Here is a 21,592-nt window from a genome sequence, read left to right on the forward strand (position 1 = left end):
GCTATTGAAGTGGCGCGCTACGAGCTTGTAGGTCTGCTATTTTTTTTAAATCGAAGAACGACTGACATAGAAACATAGCTTTTTCAGAAAACTGTCAGGATGTAGAAGACATTTTTAGAATCATTCCTAGGTCAAAGTGGGTCAACCAACACAATATATGACAGTATCTCACCTGTCATGTTCTCCTCATGGGTTAACTAACACAATATATTACATATATTACAGTATATTATATATATTACAGGATCTTCTCACCTGGACAGGAGTTCTGTCATGTTCTCCTCATGGGTTAACCAACACAATATATTACATATATTACAGTATATTATATATATTCCAGTATATCTCAGTACCTGGACAGGAGTTCTGTCATGTTCTCCTCATGGGTTAACCAACACAATATATTACATATATTACAGTATATTATATATATTCCAGTATATTATATATATTACAGTATATCTCAGTACCTGGACAGGAGTTCTGTCATGTTTTCCTCACTCATGCCACCAAACACTTTGAACTTCTTCAGGTTACAAACGTGGGTCTTCTCATACTTCCCAAACGTGATGCTTTGAACGATCGCAGGCCGTTCTAGTTTCAATATTAAGTACTGGGAAGAAAGCAGACAGATATTCCATTATTAGTAACTGCAGAAATAACTCGTAGTATAAATATATTCACAAGTACAGTACACAATGTGTTTAACCCATTTTGGGCGGGAACCCCTTTTGGTGTTATGTTATACTTTAGCCATTGAAAAATAATAAATCTACAAGCTCATAGCGCGGCACCGAGTGCCGTGCTATGAGCTTGTAGGTCTGCTATTTTTTAAAAATCGTGAAAATGTGGTTTTTAACTCAAATCTTTGCTTCCGGGTGGCGTCCCTGGAACAACATTTTCAGATGGGGGTCGGCGGCCAATTACATGTAATTACAATAACAAGTCCTTGACTTGAAATATTGAGAACCACTGACAAAAAATAGAAACATGAGGTTTTTCAGAAAACTGTCATGATTTAGGAGACATTTGTAGAATCTTAATCTCAGGTCGAAATGGTTTGTTTTTCCATTTGATAAATATCAATACATGGTTTAACACAGTATTATGGTGCTGGTAACGGCTGGTAGAGTGACGTTACTGTTGTTTATGGTCGTTTGTAAACTAATTAATTTGTCACAAGTTGACACATATTATAGGCTACATTATCGGACTTAACGGTACTACTTTTGTGTTTGTGTGTCTAAAACTCTCATACCAGGGCAGGCTATCGGCTGTTCTGTGTGCAGGAGCTCATGTACGAACGTGCGTTCGTGTGTGCACGTGACGTTATTAAAATGCAGTGGCACAGGGAAAAAGAATAATCACCCATTACACCACTGCAGTTAAGAAGAAATCACTGGGGAGACTTACGCCGAAAATAGTCTAATCTAAAAATAGAGCGGCTATTTTCGGATGTAGAATAAGAGAGAATGGAGATTGGAGCCAGATTGGAGTCCAGAACACAGAGTCATGCTTTTAATTTTAATCAGATCTCTGAACAGTTAGTGACTGGTAAATGGTGCATTTATATAGCGCCTGTCTCCAAGGCGCTTTACAGAGATTCACACACATTCATACACCGATGGCAGCGGAAACCATGCAAGGCATCAACCAGCACATCGGGAGCAATTAGGGGTTCAGTGTCTTGCTCAAGGACACTTCGACAGTAACTCTGGGGGAGCCCACAGGGTTCGAACTGGCGACCTTGCGGGCCGGTTACCATCCAGCCACTCTACCGCTGAGCCACCGCCGTGGATATTCTTACAGTCATGACCCATCAGGGAGGGAGCCACCATCAATATTATGCTTTGGTGAAACTTTAACAACAATGCGTTGCCCCACCATCATTTATGTGTCCATATCTTTGGTATCAATGTCATTCTTTTGACATCGTCAGGATCTGGCATAAGAGGTGATAATACATGGTAATAATAATAATACAGCATTAATATAGTCCCCGTCGAAGTCAAACCCACTGTTAGGTCCTGGGGGAAGGTGGGGAAGGTGTAGACATTTAGACAACCACATCTCCTCTGACATGCAGAGGAAACACTGGCCCTCCCAGTTCTTTAAAAAAATAACATTATCCTATGATTTTGCAACCCATTTTTTCACCCAGTGTCAATTATCTAATGTAATCCAATTGAAAAATAGCAACAAAAAAAAGATCAGGATTTTAAATTCAAATAATAGCAGATCTACAAGCTCAAAACGCGTTGCAGTGTGGCGCACTTTGAGCTTGTAGATCGGCTATTTTTGCTACAACAGTAATATGCAATGCGGCCCTTTGGAGTGAGTGTGGAAACATAGTGGGCCCTCTCCATCTTCAAAGTTGCCCACCCCTGACCTAGGCAAACGCCAACATAAACAACTGAATTTGTTGGGAGACACTGTGGAGGAATTGAAGCCGTAGGTGGTGGTGGTCAGGAAATGTACCCCCTGCACTACTCGGATGCATTAAAGGGTAAGACCACTTTTTTGGAGGTTTGGGTTGTTTTCTTACCTTATTATGGTCAAACTAGTCCAGTCCAGGAGTTATTTCGCTCCATTGTGCAGTTTTATAGAAAATAACATTATAAAAATACCAGCCCAATGAGCCCATTGACTTACATTGTAGCGGGGAAACAGCTCTCAAAGTCACTCTTTTAGCACATGAACGAACGCAACAAAAGCTGATTCTGACAGCTTATGACATCAGGAAAACTCATGCGGTTTCTATTTTTAATAAGAAATGTCAACGTTGTCTTGTTTTGACTAATTTGTGTAGAAAGAAGATCTGGTAGGTATGCTTACGCCAACAGAATCACTTCTGTTTTCACGTGACGCGGTACTACGATCCGATTGGTCCAACTATAACTGCAACAATCTGGAACAGCGCACTTCATCCTCCGTTCTAAAAGTATCGTAAGCCTACAAACTTATGACTGCTTGCCGTGGGTGTCTGTGTCGGGGGTACTGCTCGACTGCAGATGGATTGGGTGCTCTCAGCGTACAACACAGGCAGCCAGCGTGCTTCCTTGTTTACAAATGAAATCGGAAACGGAAGACCGCATTGCAGCTTCAGTGTCTCTCCAAACAAAATAGTACCTTTATAAATATACGTTAAAACACGAAAATAAAACCGCATGAGTTTTCCTGATATAATAAACTGTCAGAATCAGCTTTTGTTGCGTTCGTTCATGTGCTAAAAGAGTGACTTTGAGAGCTGTTTCCCCGCTACAATGTAAGTCAATGGGCTCATTGGGCTGGTATTTTTATAAAGTTATTTTCTATAAAACTGCACAATGGAGCGAAATAACTCCTGGACTGGACTAGTTTGACCATAATAAGGTAAGAAAACAACCCAAACCTCCAAAAAAGTGGTCTTACCCTTTAAAGGCAATGGTTCTGTATCATTCATGAGGGGAATAATACACTGCTTACATAACATGAAAGGAAAGGAAAGGTACCATGTTTACCCAGGGTAACTGGACTAAGCTCAAGAACTTGTTTACCAGGCCCTGCTCATAGAACATTTCATGGTAGGGGTTCAATGCCTTGTCCAAGGGCACTTCAGCGGTGGTAATTTTAACGTGCCGGTCCGGGGATATGAACTAGCGACCTTCCGATATAAAGACCGCTCCGCAAACCGTTCGGCCACCGCTGCCTTTGCATTTGTACGCTGTGGTTAACCCATGTTCTGAAAAGCTCAATTTCCTCTTGCAAAAATAAATAAATAAAAGTTCCTCTGCTCCTAACCACAAAAGGATTACCGTCAGTGTGTGTCGAGACATTCGATAATCAATCTTAATAATAAGGAAATTGTTTATAGGAGGTGATATGGCGCATCGGCCCTGAGTCCTGACACAGCAGTAGCTGGCCTGGCCAGTCAGCACAAGCTGAAGTGCCACTGCACACTGACCACTGCACTGACCATGAGTATCACTGCACACTGACCACTGCACTGACCATGAGTATCACTGCACACTGACCACTGCACACTGACCATGAGTATCACTGCACACTGACCACTGCACACTGACCATGAGTATCACTGCACACTGACCACTGCACACTGACCATGAGTATCGCTGCACACTGACCACTGCACACTGACCATGAGTATCACTGCACACTGACCACTGCACTGACCATGAGTATCACTGCACACTGACCACTGCACACTGACCATGAGTATCACTGCACACTGACCATGAGTATCACTGCACACTGACCATGAGTATCACTGCACACTGACCACTGCACACTGACCATGAGTATCACTGCACACTGACCACTGCACACTGACCATGAGTATCGCTGCACACTGACCACTGCACACTGACCATGAGTATCACTGCACACTGACCACTGCACTGACCATGAGTATCACTGCACACTGACCACTGCACACTGACCATGAGTATCACTGCACACTGACCATGAGTATCACTGCACACTGACCACTGCACACTGACAATGAGTATCACTGCACACTGACCACTGCACACTGACCATGAGTATCACTGCACACTGACCACTGCACTGACCATGAGTATCACTGCACACTGACCACTGCACTGACCATGAGTATCACTGCACACTGACCACTGCACACTGACCATGAGTATCACTGCACACTGACCACTGCACACTGACCATGAGTATCGCTGCACACTGACCACCTTTCTCAGACCTTCAAGGAATGAGTAGACAATACATGTATATGAATATACAGTAGTGTGACATACCACACCTGTGGCCCATCAACCATCACTGTCGATTTTTTCATTTCTTCCTTATGACTTTATTTTGATCCAGCACCCAGCCTATAGGTTTGTCCTTTTCTTTTTTCTTTTTTTTTTAGATATTTTTTTGCGGCTTACGCCTTTTATTGTTTTTTTTGAAGGGACAGACAGTAGGCTGACAGGAAACGGGAGAGAGATGGGGGATGACATGCAGTAAAGGCCGTGTCGGGCTCGGGAGTCGAACCCACGGCACACTGCGACTGGATCACCAGTCGGGTGCCCAGACGGTTACGCCACCGCCTGGGCCAGGTTTGTCCTTTTTGACTGTTTGTTCAGCCTCCCCTATAAAATGGCTACCAAAACATGGCTGTTGTGGATGGTATGGAATTCATGGCTCACAACAAGACACTGGAGTTTACCCGGGCAAAAATACCTTTGCCAGTCCACAGAAGAGCTACCTCCAACACCTACCTACAGTATACCAACAAGGGCGAGGGCCACGACCAGCAGCACGCACCTGCCATTTTATTTTTAACCATCTTTCTCCCTAATTGTTGGGAAACTCTAGTAGGAATACCACTGCAGTTCCTTATAGTGACAGTAATGACTGTCGGCAGTGGATCAGGGGTAGAGTGGCCGGTAGAGAGCAGCAGGATGGGAACATAATGAGGTTCCCAGTTCGAACCCGGGCTCCCCCAGAGTTAGTGTCAAAGTGTCCTTGAGCAAGACTCTAAACCCCTACCCGATAAGGAGGTTGGTGCCGTGCATGGTTTCCGGCCGCCATCGGTGTATGAATGGGTGAATGTAATGGACAATCTATGTAAAGCACAGAGGATGAAAAGGCGCTAAATGCACCATTTACTGTTATGTCATTCAAATGCAAATTTCTCTTGATTTGGTGAATTAAGGCAGAGTATTTGAAAAACGAATTTATCAGACTACAAATACACACTCACAATACCATATATACGGTAATGTATATTTAAAACGTAAACAACACTGGTAGTGATTTTATCCATTCAAACTGGCAAAGCATCTGTGTCACCCGGAAGAAAGTATTGTGAGATGGGGGTCCATGGGCAAATACATATTTGGGGGGGGGGGGGGGGGTCCTTGAGTAAATGATAACCTGATGAAGGTCCGATCATATCAGACCAAAACTTTTTTCCCTAATTGCATTTGAATACTTTTTGAAGAGTATTTCTTGTAGCCTTACCTGTGGGGGGTAGTTGCTCTCTGAAGACCACCTAGAAGACTGGTCGTTGGGTTTATCAACCAAGATGTTTCTACAGATGAAGGGGAGAAAATAGACCGGGTTTGGCACGATCATGACAATCAACTGAACTTGAATCAAGATGATATATTTGTCATGCAAATTATTGTGATGTGATTAATTATATAATTGTGCTTTTCGGCATTAAACATTGGACCATCAAAATAAAAACGAAATTTTGTACAGGGAAGAGAGAAGATATGACAAATAACTTACATATACAAAGAAATGTACGGACACATGTAATGACTATACACGATTATGAAAAATTGCGATTATGTAATAATTGTGACAGCCTATTAATTTAACCAGGTGTGATAACCAGTGTGTGATAACTTAAAACTGTGATGGAAACCATTAAAACAATATGGTTTCTAACCAGTATGAGATTCAGTTGTGCTATTATTACTGACAACCGAACTCATATTGTCCAGTGTCCAGCTGTTAAACATGTGATAGAGTGGTAGCCATACAGTAGGTAGCCCCTTTCCATTTCGGGACTCAATTTGTTTACCTTTTTCTGTATTTAATAGGGTCCCGAAAGGGGCTATAATTAGTAATAGTATAGCCGTAGGCTATATACTTATACTACACAAAACACACAGTCTGAGGGCGAACCTATAAGTTGTAGCTTTGAGACAACAACAAGTGCAACGAAACAGCAACAGGCAAATAAATGTTCTATAATATCGTGGCTATAATGGATGATGACGTATATTTGCGATGTGATTGTATATAACTTGGGAACCCTTTATGTACAGAAATGGTTGTGTCCTGGTTGGTGATGATGGGTGGTTTGGTGGCTGATAGCTAGCTGTATACTAGTGACCATAGACTAGTGACCAGTGAGCCTAATAGTAAACATTGACAACCTGCTTTTTAGCCGCATCTGCTAACGTAGAGCAGTCACTTCACGTGCGCTCGTTTAGTGCCGACACCGTGTTGTCACTGTGGGCGGGCGGAGCGCATCTCTAGGCCAAGTGCAGTTCACTTGCCACCAGTGGAACTACCAGAATACCAACCAGACACAGTATTTATAATTTCGCGCATTCAGATGTTAAGTTATTGACCCAAAACACGTTATTAACACCAATCGCTGCGAATGCTGGGCTCCCACACACCCACGCAACAACTAAACCCCGAATGTAAATATGTTAACCCATTCTGACCCGAGATCAGATTCTAAAAATGTCTTCTATACATCCTGACAGTTTTCTGAAAAAGCTATGTTTCTATGTCAGTCGTTATCGATTTTTCCAAAAATAGCAGACCTACAAGCGAGTGGCGCGCTATGAGCTTGTAGATCTGCTATTTTTCAATAGCTAAAGCACAACATAATGCTAACACCAAAAGGTGTTAACAACAACAACAGCGGGCCGCAGAGCTAAGTAAACCAAACGCCCCTCTCTCTCTGAGAAGCTAGCTTCAACAACAAGCGAAGCTAGCTTTGTGTGGATCTCAACCACCCGAGCCCAGGCAGGCCCAGAGCACTAGGCCAGCCGGGGAACATGCACCACAGGCCCGGGGGCGACAAAAGAACACCACGCCACCACCAAACACCCAATGCATAGCATCTGGCCGTCTGTTCAGTTGTGTGCATTTTTACTCACTCCGGTAAATACGTGGAGGAATACGAGCTCCATTTAAAAACGCTGAAGGAGAGGACTCTGTTCTCAGGAACGACAGCCATCTTGTTGCACAAAATATAACAAGCAGAAATGCTAACGGTGGCTAAGCTACTACTAGCACTGGCAGGGCAGCAGCAGCGGCGGCGCAACCCGAGACGGCTGAGCTGGGGCCGTGACGGCTGAGCTGGGGCCGTGACGACACATCTTAAAGAGACGGTGTATGCATGGGGTTTCTTTACCTCTCTCTAAGTCTGGTGGTAAAAAAAAAACATTTTAAAATGTTTCGTTCCAAACTTAAAATCATCTCAATGTTGTGTGTGCCAAATGTACGTTTGTTTGGAATGGAGACATTAACACAAACAGCTGATTTTACTGTGTGTGTGTGTGCGTGTGCGTGTGCGTGTGCGTGTGCGTGTGCGTGTGCGTGTGCGTGTGTGTGTGTGTGTGTGTGTGCCCTTTTGAAAAATCATCATCAGGTGACCTCGGTCTCAGAAGAATGATGAATCATGTGGTGAGTAATGATGGGTGATGGCACCACACTGGCACGATTCCAGTAAACAGGAGCTCGTTTTCCGGTTACTGTACAGTATCTGACAATCACGACCCCCTCCCTCTGTCTGTCTGTCTGACTGTCTGTCCCCCCTCCCTCCCTCTGTCTGTCTGTCTGACTGTCTGTCCCCCCTCCATCCCTCTGTCTGTCTGTCTGTCTGTCTGTCTGTCCCCCCTCCATCCCTCTGTCTGTCTGTCTGTCTGTCTGTCTGTCTGGCTGTCCCCCCTCCATCCCTCTGTCTGTCTGTCTGTCTGTCCCCCCTCCATCCCTCTGTCTGTCTGTCTGTCTGTCTGTCTGTCCCCCCTCCATCCCTCTGTCTGTCTGTCTGTCCCCCCTCCATCCCTCTGTCTGTCTGTCTGTCTGTCTGTCCCCCCCCTCCATCCCTCTGTCTGTCTGTCTGTCTGTCCCCCCTCCATCCCTCTGTCCCCCCCCTCCATCCCTCTGTCTGTCTGTCCCCCCCCCCTCCATCCCTCTGTCTGTCTGTCCCCCCCCCTCCATCCCTCTGTCTGTCTGTCACCCCCCCCCTCCATCCCTCTGTCTGTCTGTCCCCCCCCCCTCCATCCCTCTGTCTGTCTGTCCCCCCCCCCTCCATCCCTCTGTCTGTCTGTCCCCCCCCTCCATCCCTCTGTCTGTCTGCCCCCCCTCCATCCCTCTGTCTGTCTGTCTGTCTGTCCCCCCTCCATCCCTCTGTCTGTCTGTCCCCCCTCCATCCCTCTGTCTGTCTGTCTGTCCCCCCTCCATCCCTCTGTCTGTCTGTCTGTCCCCCCTCCATCCCTCTGTATGTCCCCCCTCCATCCCTCTGTCTGTCTGTCTGTCCCCCCTCCATCCCTCTGTCTGTCTGTCTGTCTGTCCCCCCTCCATCCATCCATCTGTCTGTCTGTCCCCCCTCCATCCATCTGTCTGTCTGTCCCCCCTCCATCCCTCTGTCTGTCCCTCCATCCCTCTGTCTGTCCCCCCTCCATCCATCCCTCTGTCTGTCTGTCTGTCTGTCTGTCTGTCTGTCTGTCTGTCTGTCTGTCTGTCTGTCTGTCTGTCTGTCTGTCTGTCTGTCTGTCTGTCCCCCCTCCATCCCTCTGTCTGTCTGCCCCCCCTCCATCCCTCTGTCTGTCTGTCTGTTTGTCTGTCTGTCCCCCCTCCATCCCTCTATCTGTCTGTCTGCCCCCCCTCCATCCCTCTGTCTGTCTGTCTGCCCCCCCTCCATCCATCCCTCTGTCTGTCTGTCCCCCCTCCATCCCTCTGTCTGTCCCCCCTCCATCCATCCCTCTGTCTGTCTGTCTGTCTGTCTGTCTGTCTGTCTGTCTGTCTGTCTGTCTGTCTGTCTGTCTGTCTGTCTGTCTGTCTGTCTGTCTGTCTGTCTGTCTGTCTGTCTGTCTGTCTGTCTGTCTGTCTGTCTGTCTGTCTGTCTGCCCCCCCTCCATCCCTCTGTCTGTCTGTCTGTCTGTCCCCCCTCCATCCCTCTGTCTGTCTGCCCCCCCTCCATCCATCCCTCTGTCTGTCTGTCTGCCCCCCCTCCATCCATCCCTCTGTCTGTCTGTCTGTCCCCCCTCCATCCATCCCTCTGTCTGTCTGTCCCCCCTCCATCCCTCTGTCTGCCCCCCTCCATCCATCCCTCTGTCTGTCTGTCCCCCCTCCATCCATCCCTCTGTCTGTCTGTCCCCCATCCATCCCTCTGTCTGCCCCCCTCCATCCATCCCTCTGTCTGTCTGTCTGTCTGTCCCCCCTCCATCCCTCTGTCTGTCTGTCCCCCCTCCATCCCTCTGTCTGTCCCCCCTCCATCCCTCTGTCTGTCCCCCCTCCATCCCTCTGTCTGTCTGTCTGTCCCCCCTCCATCCCTCTGTCTGTCTGTCTGTCCCCCCTCCATCCCTCTGTCTGTCTGTCTGTCCCCCCTCCATCCCTCTGTCTGTCTGTCTGTCTGTCCCCCCTCCATCCCTCTGTATGTCCCCCCTCCATCCCTCTGTCTGTCTGTCTGTCCCCCCTCCATCCCTCTGTCTGTCTGTCTGTCCCCCCTCCATCCCTCTGTATGTCCCCCCTCCATCCCTCTGTCTGTCCCCTCTCCATCCCTCTGTCTGTCTGTCTGTCTGTCTGTCTGTCTGTCTGTCTGTCTGTCTGTCTGTCTGTCTGTCTGTCTGTCTGTCTGTCTGTCTGTCTGTCTGTCTGTCTGTCTGTCTGTCTGTCTGTCTGTCTGTCTGTCCCTTAGAGTATATATGAATAGAGACGGCACCCAGAGGCGAAATGGACATAGTGGCCGAATTTGTCATTGCAGCTCGAGCCAGCGCTGCTCCGTTGACTATCATTGCGCACGTTCATGTGATTGAGGCCATGACACGTGAACGAATGTTTCATACGTGAACGCGCACAAACGGCACAATGATAGTCAACGGCAGCGCGTTCATGTGTTTGAGGCAAATCCATCCCAGAATGCACTCTGTTCCTACCAGGAAGGAGGAGTGAAATCGCCTCATGCGCTTTTGAGCAACTTAATGCAAGTGGATGGGAGGAGAACTCGGGTGTCTTCTCTATTCATATATACTCTATGGTCTGTCCCCCCTCCATCCCTCTGTCTGTCTGTCCCCCCTCCATCCCTCTGTCTGTCCCCCCTCCATCCCTCTGTCTGTCCCTCCATCCCTCTGTCTGTCTGTCCCCCCTATCCATCCCTCTGACCCCCCTCCATGTTCGTTCTCTCTCTCTTTCTCTCTCAATCCCTCTCAGTCTCTCCCTGGCTGCTACGAGGTTCGATTGGTTAATTGAAGTATAGTTTAATTTCAAGCACAACTCGATACAAAAACCGTTAACTGTGTGGACGACACCATAAAGCTTTACACTTGTTTACAATAGGGTCCACCATGTAAAAAAAGGTCATTGGTCCACATATACTTCATCACCGACTGCATGATTAGGATCAAAAGTATATCGTGGATCAAAAGTAGGCTATATCGTCATTTACTGTTGATTGAATAAACCTCCCCCCACCCACCTCTTATCGATAACGTCTATTTAACACCGCACAAGCTCATTTAAGCATTGTTCCACAGCGCTGTGCCAGCATGATATAATAACAAATATCAACAAACTTGCTATTATAACTTTGACAGGTTGAGGACACAAAGAGGGCACTTGTACTTGCGCAGTGCCACTTTCACCGGGGCCTGCCGCCCTGGCATGGGAAAGGGAGAGAGGGGAGCGTAAAAGACAAAAGCCGAGCTGAGGGGAATGGAGAGGTGTCTTTTGTTGGTGAGAATTGTAATCCCCTCTAATTCAAACCACAGGGGGTCCTGTCTGTGCGGGGCCACAGAAACACTGGGCCTCTGGTATGTTCACACGGTCTCTCTCGGCTGGCAGTTTGTGGGGAAGCAAGGCCCGGCCCGCACTCATAGGAGCAGCCATTATTGGGAACTTAACCCATTCTGAACGGGAACCCCCTCTTCTTGGTGTTATGTTGTACTTTAGCTATTGAAAAATAGCAGATCTACAAGCTCATAGCGCGGCACCGAGTGCCGCGCTACGAGCTTGTAGGGTCTGCTATTTTTAGAAAAATCGTGAAAATGTGGCACAAACCTTTTGTATATTCTTTCAGAGTGAATGTTTTTTAACTCAAATCTTTGCTTCTGGGTGGGGGTCCCTGGAACAACATTTTCAGATGAGGGTCGGTGGCCAATTACATATATTTTGGGGGGTGTTTGACATGAAAATGTTTGAGAACCACTGACATAGAAACAGGTTTTTTTCCAGAAAACTGTCATGATTAAGAAGACATTTTGTAGAATGGAGTTCAGATATAAATGCGTTAACCCTTTTTGGGGCGGGAACCCCTTTTGGTGCGCTACGAGCTTGTAGGTCTGCTATTTTTGAAAAATCGAAGAACGACTGACATAGAAACAGCTTTTTCAGAAAACTGTCAGGATGTAGAAGACATTTGTAGAATCTGATCTCAGGTCAAAATGGATTAAGGGATGGATAGGGGGGCTATATGGTACAGTATATAGACACAGCTCTGCCCCACACTATCTGCATCATGTTACACATAACGTAGCCTCAGTTTGACTTTGATTACTGTATGTCCCTATTCCCTAAGATCTTAGTACCACAAGGCTCGGCCGATGTCGAAAGGACGATAATGGCTTTCTTTCTTTCCTTCCAAGTGCACTTCCAGCACTTGGCGGGCGCCATACTTTACTGCAAATGGAAGGGCAGTAGTGGTCAAGTTTAATTTGTAAGGATGTATAAAGCCTGGTCAATGCGGGGTCGACAAGAGAGAGACAGAAAATGGGTTTATTATTAAGATAAAACTGGCGGGGTCAACTGAATCCTTATACATCAATGTCTCTCACATGGAGTAAACTATAGACGTTGACGTATTGATTTAGGTTGTTCATTATTGCGCTGTAACGGGGGGCAATATAATGTTATTTATGCTATAACGAGGAAGAATGTAGCCTACTGTAGGCGATGTAAACAAATAAGAAAACAGAAAAATATAAAATCAGAGACTATATATCCAAAGAAGGGTATGTCATCATTTTCGCTTTTGGCATTTGACTTTACAAAGTGAAAATGATTGACGTAGAACAATTTACTGGTACAAAACTCCAGTGCACTGAACACTGAAGGTATGACACACATACTGTATAGGCTAGCTGCTATACTATATAGAGTGACATCATCATACCTGGAAGTTATGCGGGAACGCCCACTGAGTGCATGGCAAAAAACTACTTTCTGGCCTTGACAGCCCATTCATCCACACAGAAAAGTCCTGTCTGATTGCATTAAACAATGTTAAACTCACCAACATTGCAGCTGTACGAAAAGCTTGAATTATATCCTCTTTCTATCTGCAAAGTTTTTGTTTCATAAAAATCCACCATAGAAACAGTATGAGCTACAGTACTTTCTGTCAATAAATGCCCTGCATTTGATTATGTTTCCAAGTGTCAGAGTTTGGAAGTGCTTGTTTTCAATAACACAACATTTCGCTGCCTCCTGCATCATGTGACATTTAGAAACAGGTGGTACGGCAGGACGGTTGAGTGATTTCCAACGAGCGCTTCCAAACTCCAACACTCCATGCATGCTGCTCAATGTGTTGCCACTCAGTCTAGATGAGGGGGGGCGGGCATGTCCTGATGGGGTCACAATCATGTGTCAGACAGCTGTATGTAGTTTTACTATATTGTATTGTTTAATTCTGTCTGACATTATCTGGATGCTGAATTAATTGTGCACCGTACGTGCAGGCGGGCCCTGAGATCACCTCTTTAAACTATTTCCCGCAGCTGCATTAGTCACGTCTTGTAATGATGTCATTAAAACACAACATGAGATCATTAATTGAAGATGTAAGAAATGGCCACCGGAGCAGCCCTATTATAGCCTACATGGCACCATCTCTCTGCTCCAGGAATCATAATCTTTTATATCCGCCATATAATTTTCCTAAAATGCGTTAACCCATTTTGGGGCGGGAACCCCTTTTGGTGTTGCTATGCTATGCTTTAGCTACTGAAAAACGGCAGATCTACAAGCTCGTAGCGCGCCACTCGGTGGCGCGCTATGAGCTTGTAGATCTGCTATTTTTGAAAAATCGAAGAACGACTGACATAGAAACATAGCTTTTTCTAGAAAAATGTCAGGATGTAGAAGACATGTTTAGAATCTGATCTCAGGTCAAAATGGGGTAATAATATGCTAATATATTTGTATTCTTTGAAATAGCTATAGTCTATTTGCATTTAATTAATTAATTAATTCACTCATTCGTTATTTAATTTATTTTAATGACTTGTCATCATCTGACCGCCTTTTCCCTGGCCGGGCCGTGCACTATGGCCGTGCGTGCACACACACAGCCTGCCGTGACTGCGCACAAGGAGCGCATCACGTCGTCACGTGGGAGGTCCCTTTAAGTTTCCATTGACACTCGCACACACGCATACACACACTGACACACACACACACACACACACACACACACACACACACACACACACACACACACACACACACACACACACAGAGAGAGAAAGAGGCCTGGCTGAGTGTGTCACATCACATGGACATGATATAATGAAAAGCCAGGAACAGGAAACAAGACAGAGTGTACTGTACTGTCTGTACTCTTGGCATGATGAAAAGGGATCTAAATCTATACGCAATCATCAACACCGTTACTACGGTACGTCCTCCGCGCTGCGCACCACCAGACCAGAGAGAGGAACGGTCAGGAACAGCGGGCCAGCCACAGCCAGGGGCGGTGCGTTTCCATGAGAGAGCGCTCCCCTCCGCTCCGTCCGCTCCGGGGCAGAATGCGTCTAATCACAGTACTGACGCCTGCACTGACTCACTGCAAGCTTAACGCAGCTGCACCTGTCAGACTAGACTACGAGCGAACACGGAACGGAACACACACTTTTTTAGTGGAGGAGAAAAGCGTCGCCTGCGAGCACTTGTTTCTCATCCAGACATTCGTCACCGCCGTGGGAGCTGCGAAGGAAGGAGGCTATAAGGAGCGCGTTTCAGCAGTGAGTGCAGAGTGAGTGAAGTTGAGTTATAATATCCTCGGGGTTTTTTTTTGGCAGCGGCTGGCTGGGGGTTTGATTATACGGAGGCTCAGTGCGTGCATGCATGCGGGGCTCTGACTTGACTGTGTTCTGGCTGTCATAACGCAGGTGCTTTTGACGTGCTTAGGTTTGTCTGACTGTCTGGACGGAGGATATCCCCGTCGAATCCCGTCTGGTTTATTTTGTAAATGTGCGATTGCAAGGAGATGCTTGATCGTGTTGCCTTTTTTCCCCACTCATGGGTTGCCAATGTCCGCATTCCAGGTGGTGTTGCGCAGATGGAAATGGAAGAGTTGGAAGTAAACAACTGGGAAACGAGGCCTTGTTTGTTGTTATGATTATGACTTTAGGAAAAACATTGTTTTGACGATCACGCCACTTGATAGCTATCACGCCCCCCCCCCCCCCCATTGCCCATGCTACAATGAAAACCATATCAACTTGTTGATTAGTATTATTATTTTAGTACCTATATGCATCGAGTATAGGAATTTGTAATATTTCTAAAATCTTTTCAAAATGTGATGATTTGTTTTACTTTTTATTCTATTCATCAGCCAGGATAAAACATCTGCAGATAGCCTAAATTGTTAAATCATATAATAGGCTTAATCGATTATTTAGTAGCCTATTGTTTGCTATATATATATGCCTATGGTTATGAAAATGTCAGTTAACATATGAGGACTTTGAGGGGGTTTGTTTAGCAATAGGCTCCAATCCTAATTTGCATATGGGGATGTTATGTCGTAGATTCATATCTCGTAGCCATACCAGCCAGGCCGGGGTGAAAACATGCACGCACCTGACTGCTTTTTAATGAGCTGCAGCGACGCTGCTGCCAGCCTGCGTGCGTGCTGCCACACAGTACTTATTGCGCAAAGACTTCTACACGCACGACAGACAGACACGCACTGACGCAACATCAACATTTCGCTGAATCATTTTGACAACACATTCTCATCTTGACTTCATATTGATAAACAACTCCGGACCATGCAACATTTCTATGCTTGCAGGATTGATTGATTGATTGATTGAAATATGTATTAACAGTTTGCAGAATTATAAGTACATTTCAAGCACAAACTCAATACAAAGACTGTAAACTGTGAGTGGACGACCCAATTAAGCATTACACTTGTTTACAAGAGGGTCCACCTTGTTCAATTCATCAAAACATTTAGAGACGTACAAATAGACACTTCTATGTAGTTAAAGAAAAGAACAGGAATTCATCATAGAGGAAGCAAAAAGGGAAAAGATACATGCAGTGAGAGGAAAGGGGGGGGGGGGGTAGGGGGGATTCAGATTTTACAGGGGCCAGTTTCGAATTGCAGCCATCCGTAGGTGCCCTTTGAGAGCGGTTTTGAAGGAGTCAAGGGATTCACATGTCTTAATGACTGTTGGTGGGGCGTTCCACATTTTGGTGGCATAGGAGCGAAAATAATTTAGTCCCTTGTTTGTGCCGAATCTGGGTTGTACGTGGTTTGTGGGTGTGGACTTCGTTTACATTAAGGAAGTATTTAGACAGGTACATGGGTATCTTGGTGGTGTATCGAATCTTGTGGACCAGACCCATTGCAAGATGCTGTACTCTGTCGTCGACCCTAAGCCATCCCAGCCTGTCAAAGTGGGCAGGGGTGAGGTGGGTTCGGGGGGTGAGGCCAAGTAGGATAGCATATAATATGCTCCTTAAGAGAAGCTCTGGTTTGCTAGGTGGCTGTCCACATGTGTCCAGACATTGTCTCCGAGTCCGAGGTTATCCAGACATGTAATGAACATTTTTAATTAATTCACTACAAGAAGAAAACGGACTACAGGAAAGTGGTTCCTCGAGTCTTGGGTATATTTAATTCCAGGTCAAAAAAAAAAAAAAAACATCTTTCAGTGTAATAACCAAGTGAAGTCGGTAAAGGAAAATAATAGAACAACTATATAGAACAGCCAGATACAGTATCAGAAAAATATAGGCTATACCTCACTTCACTGTACTGTATGCCTTTAATACCTGGAAAAGTCAACGCGTAATCATGTATTTGAATATCAATATCCAAAATCAGTCTCTCATATCATGATATAGAGATATTGTCTATATAGCCCTAATCTAAAGTGTCATGAGATAACACTAACGTTTGTTATGATTTGAGGTTTTATTATCATTAAGAATGACTTGACTGATCCATAGATAGATATCCCATATCATGATATTTCAACTTTTCATATAGGCTCCCCTACAACCAATTGTTATTAAGTATACTTACAGATACGAGTATATTTTTGTATATATTTTGACTTTTGGAAAAAGTGTCCCTGAAATGTGTTATGTGAGATTTGTATCCAAGGATGGATAGATGTTGGTCATCTTGAGTTTAACATGTTTAAGGCATGTAGCCTAGCTTAAATGCTTTGTTTACAATATGCATTAATTCATGTTCATGTTTAAAAATGCACTGTAGACTCCGGACGGTTAGCTCAACCGTCTGGGCACCTAGAGGCCGCTGAGCCAGGCTGACGGTTAGCCCAACCGTCTGGGCACCTAGAGGCCGCTGAGCCAGGCTGACGGTTAGCCCAACCGTCTGGGCACCTAGAGGCCGCTGAGCCAGGCTGACGGTTAGCCCAACCGTCTGGGCCTCTAGAGACTGCTGAGCCAGGCTGACGGTTAGCTCAACCGTCTGGGCCTCTAGAGGCCGCTGAGCCAGGCTGACGGTTAGCCCAACCGTCTGGGCACCTAGAGGCCGCTGAGCCAGGCTGACGGTTAGCCCAACCGTCTGGGCCTCTAGAGGCCGCTGAGCCAGGCTGACGGTTAGCCCAACCGTCTGGGCACCTAGAGGCCGCTGAGCCAGGCTGACGGTTAGCTCAACCGTCTGGGCACCTAGAGGCCGCTGAGCCAGGCTGACGGTTAGCCCAACCGTCTGGGCCTCTAGAGGCTGCTGAGCCAGGCTGACGGTTAGCTCAACCGTCTGGGCCTCTAGAGGCTACTGAGCCAGGCTGACGGCATGCTGCGGACTGCGGGTTCGACTCCCGATCCCGACAGCCTTTGCGGCCTTTGTCTCCCCCCCCATCTTTCTGATGAGCTTGTAGATCTGCTATTTTTCAATAGCTAAAGCATAACGTAATGCTATAACACCAAAAGGGGTTAACCTGTGTTATTATACAGTATGCTGTTGGCTCCTAAACACCTGGAAGTATATAAGTACATTTGACAGAAGAAGATGCCCCGTTGTTTAATACCATGTCAGAAATAAGGATGTGATGAATTTAAGGAGAAGTGTGTGGTGCATGCGTGTGCGTGTGTGTGTGTGTGTGTGTGTGTGTGTGTGTGTGTGTGTGTGTGTGTGTGTGTGTGTGTGTGTGTGTGTGTGTGTGTGTGTGTGTGTGTGTGCGTGTGCGTGTGCGTGGGTGTTTGACGGCTGTGGTTCCTGCTTCCTGGTTCCGTGGAAGCGTTGTGGGTTTGTGTTTCCTGTGAAGCGAGTCTCGCTCGTCCCTGCTGTCTTGTCTTCGTCCGCATTAAAAGAGCCAAATGTATTTATAATAATAATAATAATAATAAACTTTATTCATATAGCACCTTTCATACATAAATGCAGCTCAAAGTGCTTCGCAGGGCAGGACACAAAAATAGAATACAATAAAACACAAGTAGTTAAAATGATAGAACAATGGCAAAGAACAAAATAAGAGTATAAAAACACAGAGGATTTTTTTTATAAAAACACCACATGCAGCAAATCAGTCAGGACAGGCTATAGGAACGCACATATTAAAACTCAAACTAAAAGCAAGAGTGAAGAAAGAGGTGACTCTTGAGTTGAGATTAAAAAATGTCTACAGAGGGTGCGTGTCTGAGCTGGAATGGTAATTTATTCCAGGCTGTTGGGCCATGGAAGCAGATTCTGGCAGATTGGTTCTTATTATGGCATAATCGCATTATTACACAATGCACCAAATTTGCCCCAAACAAGCCGGAGTGATGCAATAGGTTTTTCTGCAGGATTGCCGTTCCACTGTGTTGTTGCACGAGAGCGGCCATTAGCCAATATCCGTTGTTGACTGCTGTATAGCTCTTATTAGTGGGGAATAATAATAATCCAACAACCTCTACTATTTAGCTAGTTTCAGACCATTAAGGAGCTATGTCCGACCGTGACAGCATTACTTAGCAAAGCTATGCGCAGAACTCCATCAATGTGGAGGGTTGTAAGATAAGTCGAATGCTCTAAATGGCTGTGTCACTGGAGTCCATCCATAGTGTGTGTGTGTGTGTGTGTGTGTGTGTGTGTGTGTGTGTGTGTGTGTGCGTGTGCGTGTGTGTGCGTGTGCGCGCGTGTGTGCATGCGTGCAAGTACCGTAGGGTTGTGTGCAAGTAGGTTGTTTGACTTGCTGCGTTTCTGTTTGTGTGCTGTGTGTCTGTAACATGCAGGCACGGCTGCGTGCGCATGTGAATCTGCTCTTTCTGGAGAAGGACATCACCATCTGCGTCACAGATAATTATGACGTCTGTTTACCGTTTCCTTGTTTCAACAAATATGTCAGTTATCAAGCTGCTCGTATAAACAAGCCTTTTATATTGTTCTCATATGCCGAGTCTGCATGTACAAAATGACTCATAGAGAATCGACCCACGATTCATAGTAGAATTATTATAATGTTTTGAACATTCATCTTCCCAGCATATGTCCTACTAAAACCCTCATCTTACCCCATATATCCACCAGGAGAACCAACGATAGGTTGCTTAATCTGAGAAATGAGCCCGTTAAGTTTGTCACTTGGTCGTCGCGTGTGTTGAATAACTGAGGTAAATGGGGCATTTCTTCATGCAGCGAGCGTTCTCTGTGTGCCAGCTGCCAAAGTTATGCTTCCGCTGTGTGTGTGTGTGTGTGTGTGTGTGTGTGTGGTCATAATTAGAAGCTCCCATGTGACCGACTCGTAGTGTGTGGTGTGTACTGTGTGTGTGTGTGTGTGTGTGTGTGTGCCTTATGTGTGTGCGTGTGATATTGCCTCTGTACTGTAGGTGCAGGCATGGGCGTGCATGCTTGTGTTTACATGACAGTGGAGAGGAAGTGACGCAGGAAGCTGGAAGCAGCTGAAGGGGCGAGAGAACTGCAGACATTATTACACTGCTGCAGAGAGGGAGAGGGAGAGGGAGAGGGAGAGGGAGAGGGAGAGGGAGAGGGAGAGGGAGATGACCACACTAGACACTCGGACAGATGAAAATGGGAGGCAGAGAGAGTCGAACTATTGAGTAAATGGTCGCCTCGTGGCTGTGCATCTATTGACTTTCCTTTTATAGCTTCCTTTTGCTCCTGGACATCCAGGATATGACAACAGCCACACACACACACACACACACACACACACACACACACAGCCACACACACAGCAGAAACGGTGTACAAACGCACCCATAATAAAGGGCTGTTAATTCACACTGAGCACTATGACTAATCAAATTCACACTTGTGTGAAGTGAGGGGCGCTCTTATACAGTATATCCTCATACATCATCTTATACATCGCGTTCCGTGCTCAGCCAATCAAATAGCCGAGCTGTGGTAACACACAACAACACACGAGCTCAGCCAATCAAATCATCTCAAATTTGATACACACTACTACGCACAAAGCTGGGGCTCACTGAAGTGAGGGGGCTCTATCACACAAGCATTATGTTCTACTTTAGCTATTGAAAAATAGCAGATCTACAAGCTCATAGCGCGCCACCGAGTGCCGCGCTATGAACTTGTAGGTCTGCTATTTTTGAGAAATCGTGAAAAATGTGGCGCAAATCTTTGAATATATATTTCAGAGCGAACATTTTTAACTAAAATATTGGCTTCTGGAGGGGGGGCCCTGGAACAACATATTTTCAGATGGGGGGTCTGCGGCCAAATACTGATAATTCTGGGGGTCCTTGACATGAAAAAGGTTGAACACCACTGACATATAGAAACATGGGTTTTTCAGAAAAATGTTAGGATTTAGAAACCTTTTTTTAATCGACGGTTAAGTGTCCACAGCCTTGCCCAACATTTCAGCTGCATTCAGCTAACCTCTTCTGTTAGTCACTGTGAGCTCATCATCTTGCTTGGCCCTCTGCCCTCCCGGACTGGAACGGACTAGAACTTTCTTGACTTTGGAGGACACTTTCAAACAGCTTTTGGGTAATGGACACTCCTCAAATATTTTTTGAGCAAACACTGAGGCTACTCTATAAGAGATGGAAACCGGACATGGAGCTGAGTGGTTGTGGACAAGGACTTTAAGCACCGTCTTTTAAGGGAATGTTATGCCGAGTCTATTACACATTGCTCTGTTGCTGCACGCTGTGCATATTTCTAAATGGTTAATCTACTCATGCTTTGCAACACCTTAAGGGCTCCCTGATGAAATAAGTGCGAGTGGAGTTTCTCTATAAGCCAAAGGTGATCTGCAGATTGCATTGTTAAACGGCCGAGAGGATGAGTTGGCAGAGAGAGAGAGAGTCTGAGTTTTGGCAAACGGAGCTGCTTGGCATACGACCGGCCCTGTGGAGAAAACCTGAAATGAAACCTCAGCAGGGTATCTGGTAAATGGAGGAGAAAGCTCTGCCCACATCTTTATTACAGGGAGGGAAGGGGGAGAGGGAGTGTGCATGAGAGAGAGAGAGAGAAAGAGTATGCGAAAATTAGAATGAGGAAAAAAAATGCTTAAACCACAGTATATCTTCTTCTCCTTACCCATTTTGGGACGGGAACCCCTTTTGGTGTTAATATGCTTTAGCTATTGAAAAATAGCAGATTTACAAGCTCGCTGACGAGCTTGTAGATCTG

General features: G+C 45.8%; 1 protein-coding gene across 1 annotated transcript in view; it reads right to left on the reverse strand.

Annotated features, from left to right (window-relative positions):
* Positions 1-7,742, reverse strand: part of mkln1 (muskelin 1, intracellular mediator containing kelch motifs) — a gene marked incomplete at its 3' end in the record, with an annotated part of 31,364 nt that extends 23,622 nt beyond the window's left edge. The window contains exons 1-3 of the mRNA XM_083794567.1: positions 7,653-7,742; positions 5,986-6,055; positions 471-613 (exon numbers count right to left, since the gene is read on the reverse strand). Of these exons, the coding sequence (XP_083650693.1) occupies positions 471-613; positions 5,986-6,055; positions 7,653-7,732 (293 nt within the window). The 5' untranslated portion in view covers positions 7,733-7,742. The remainder of the gene's footprint in view (positions 1-470; positions 614-5,985; positions 6,056-7,652) is intronic.
* Between the last annotated feature and the right edge of the window lie 13,850 nt (positions 7,743-21,592).

This window comes from Protomyctophum parallelum, assembly GCF_964188405.1.
Source record: "Protomyctophum parallelum genome assembly, chromosome: 22".
Classification (NCBI taxonomy): Eukaryota; Metazoa; Chordata; class Actinopteri; order Myctophiformes; family Myctophidae; genus Protomyctophum; species Protomyctophum parallelum.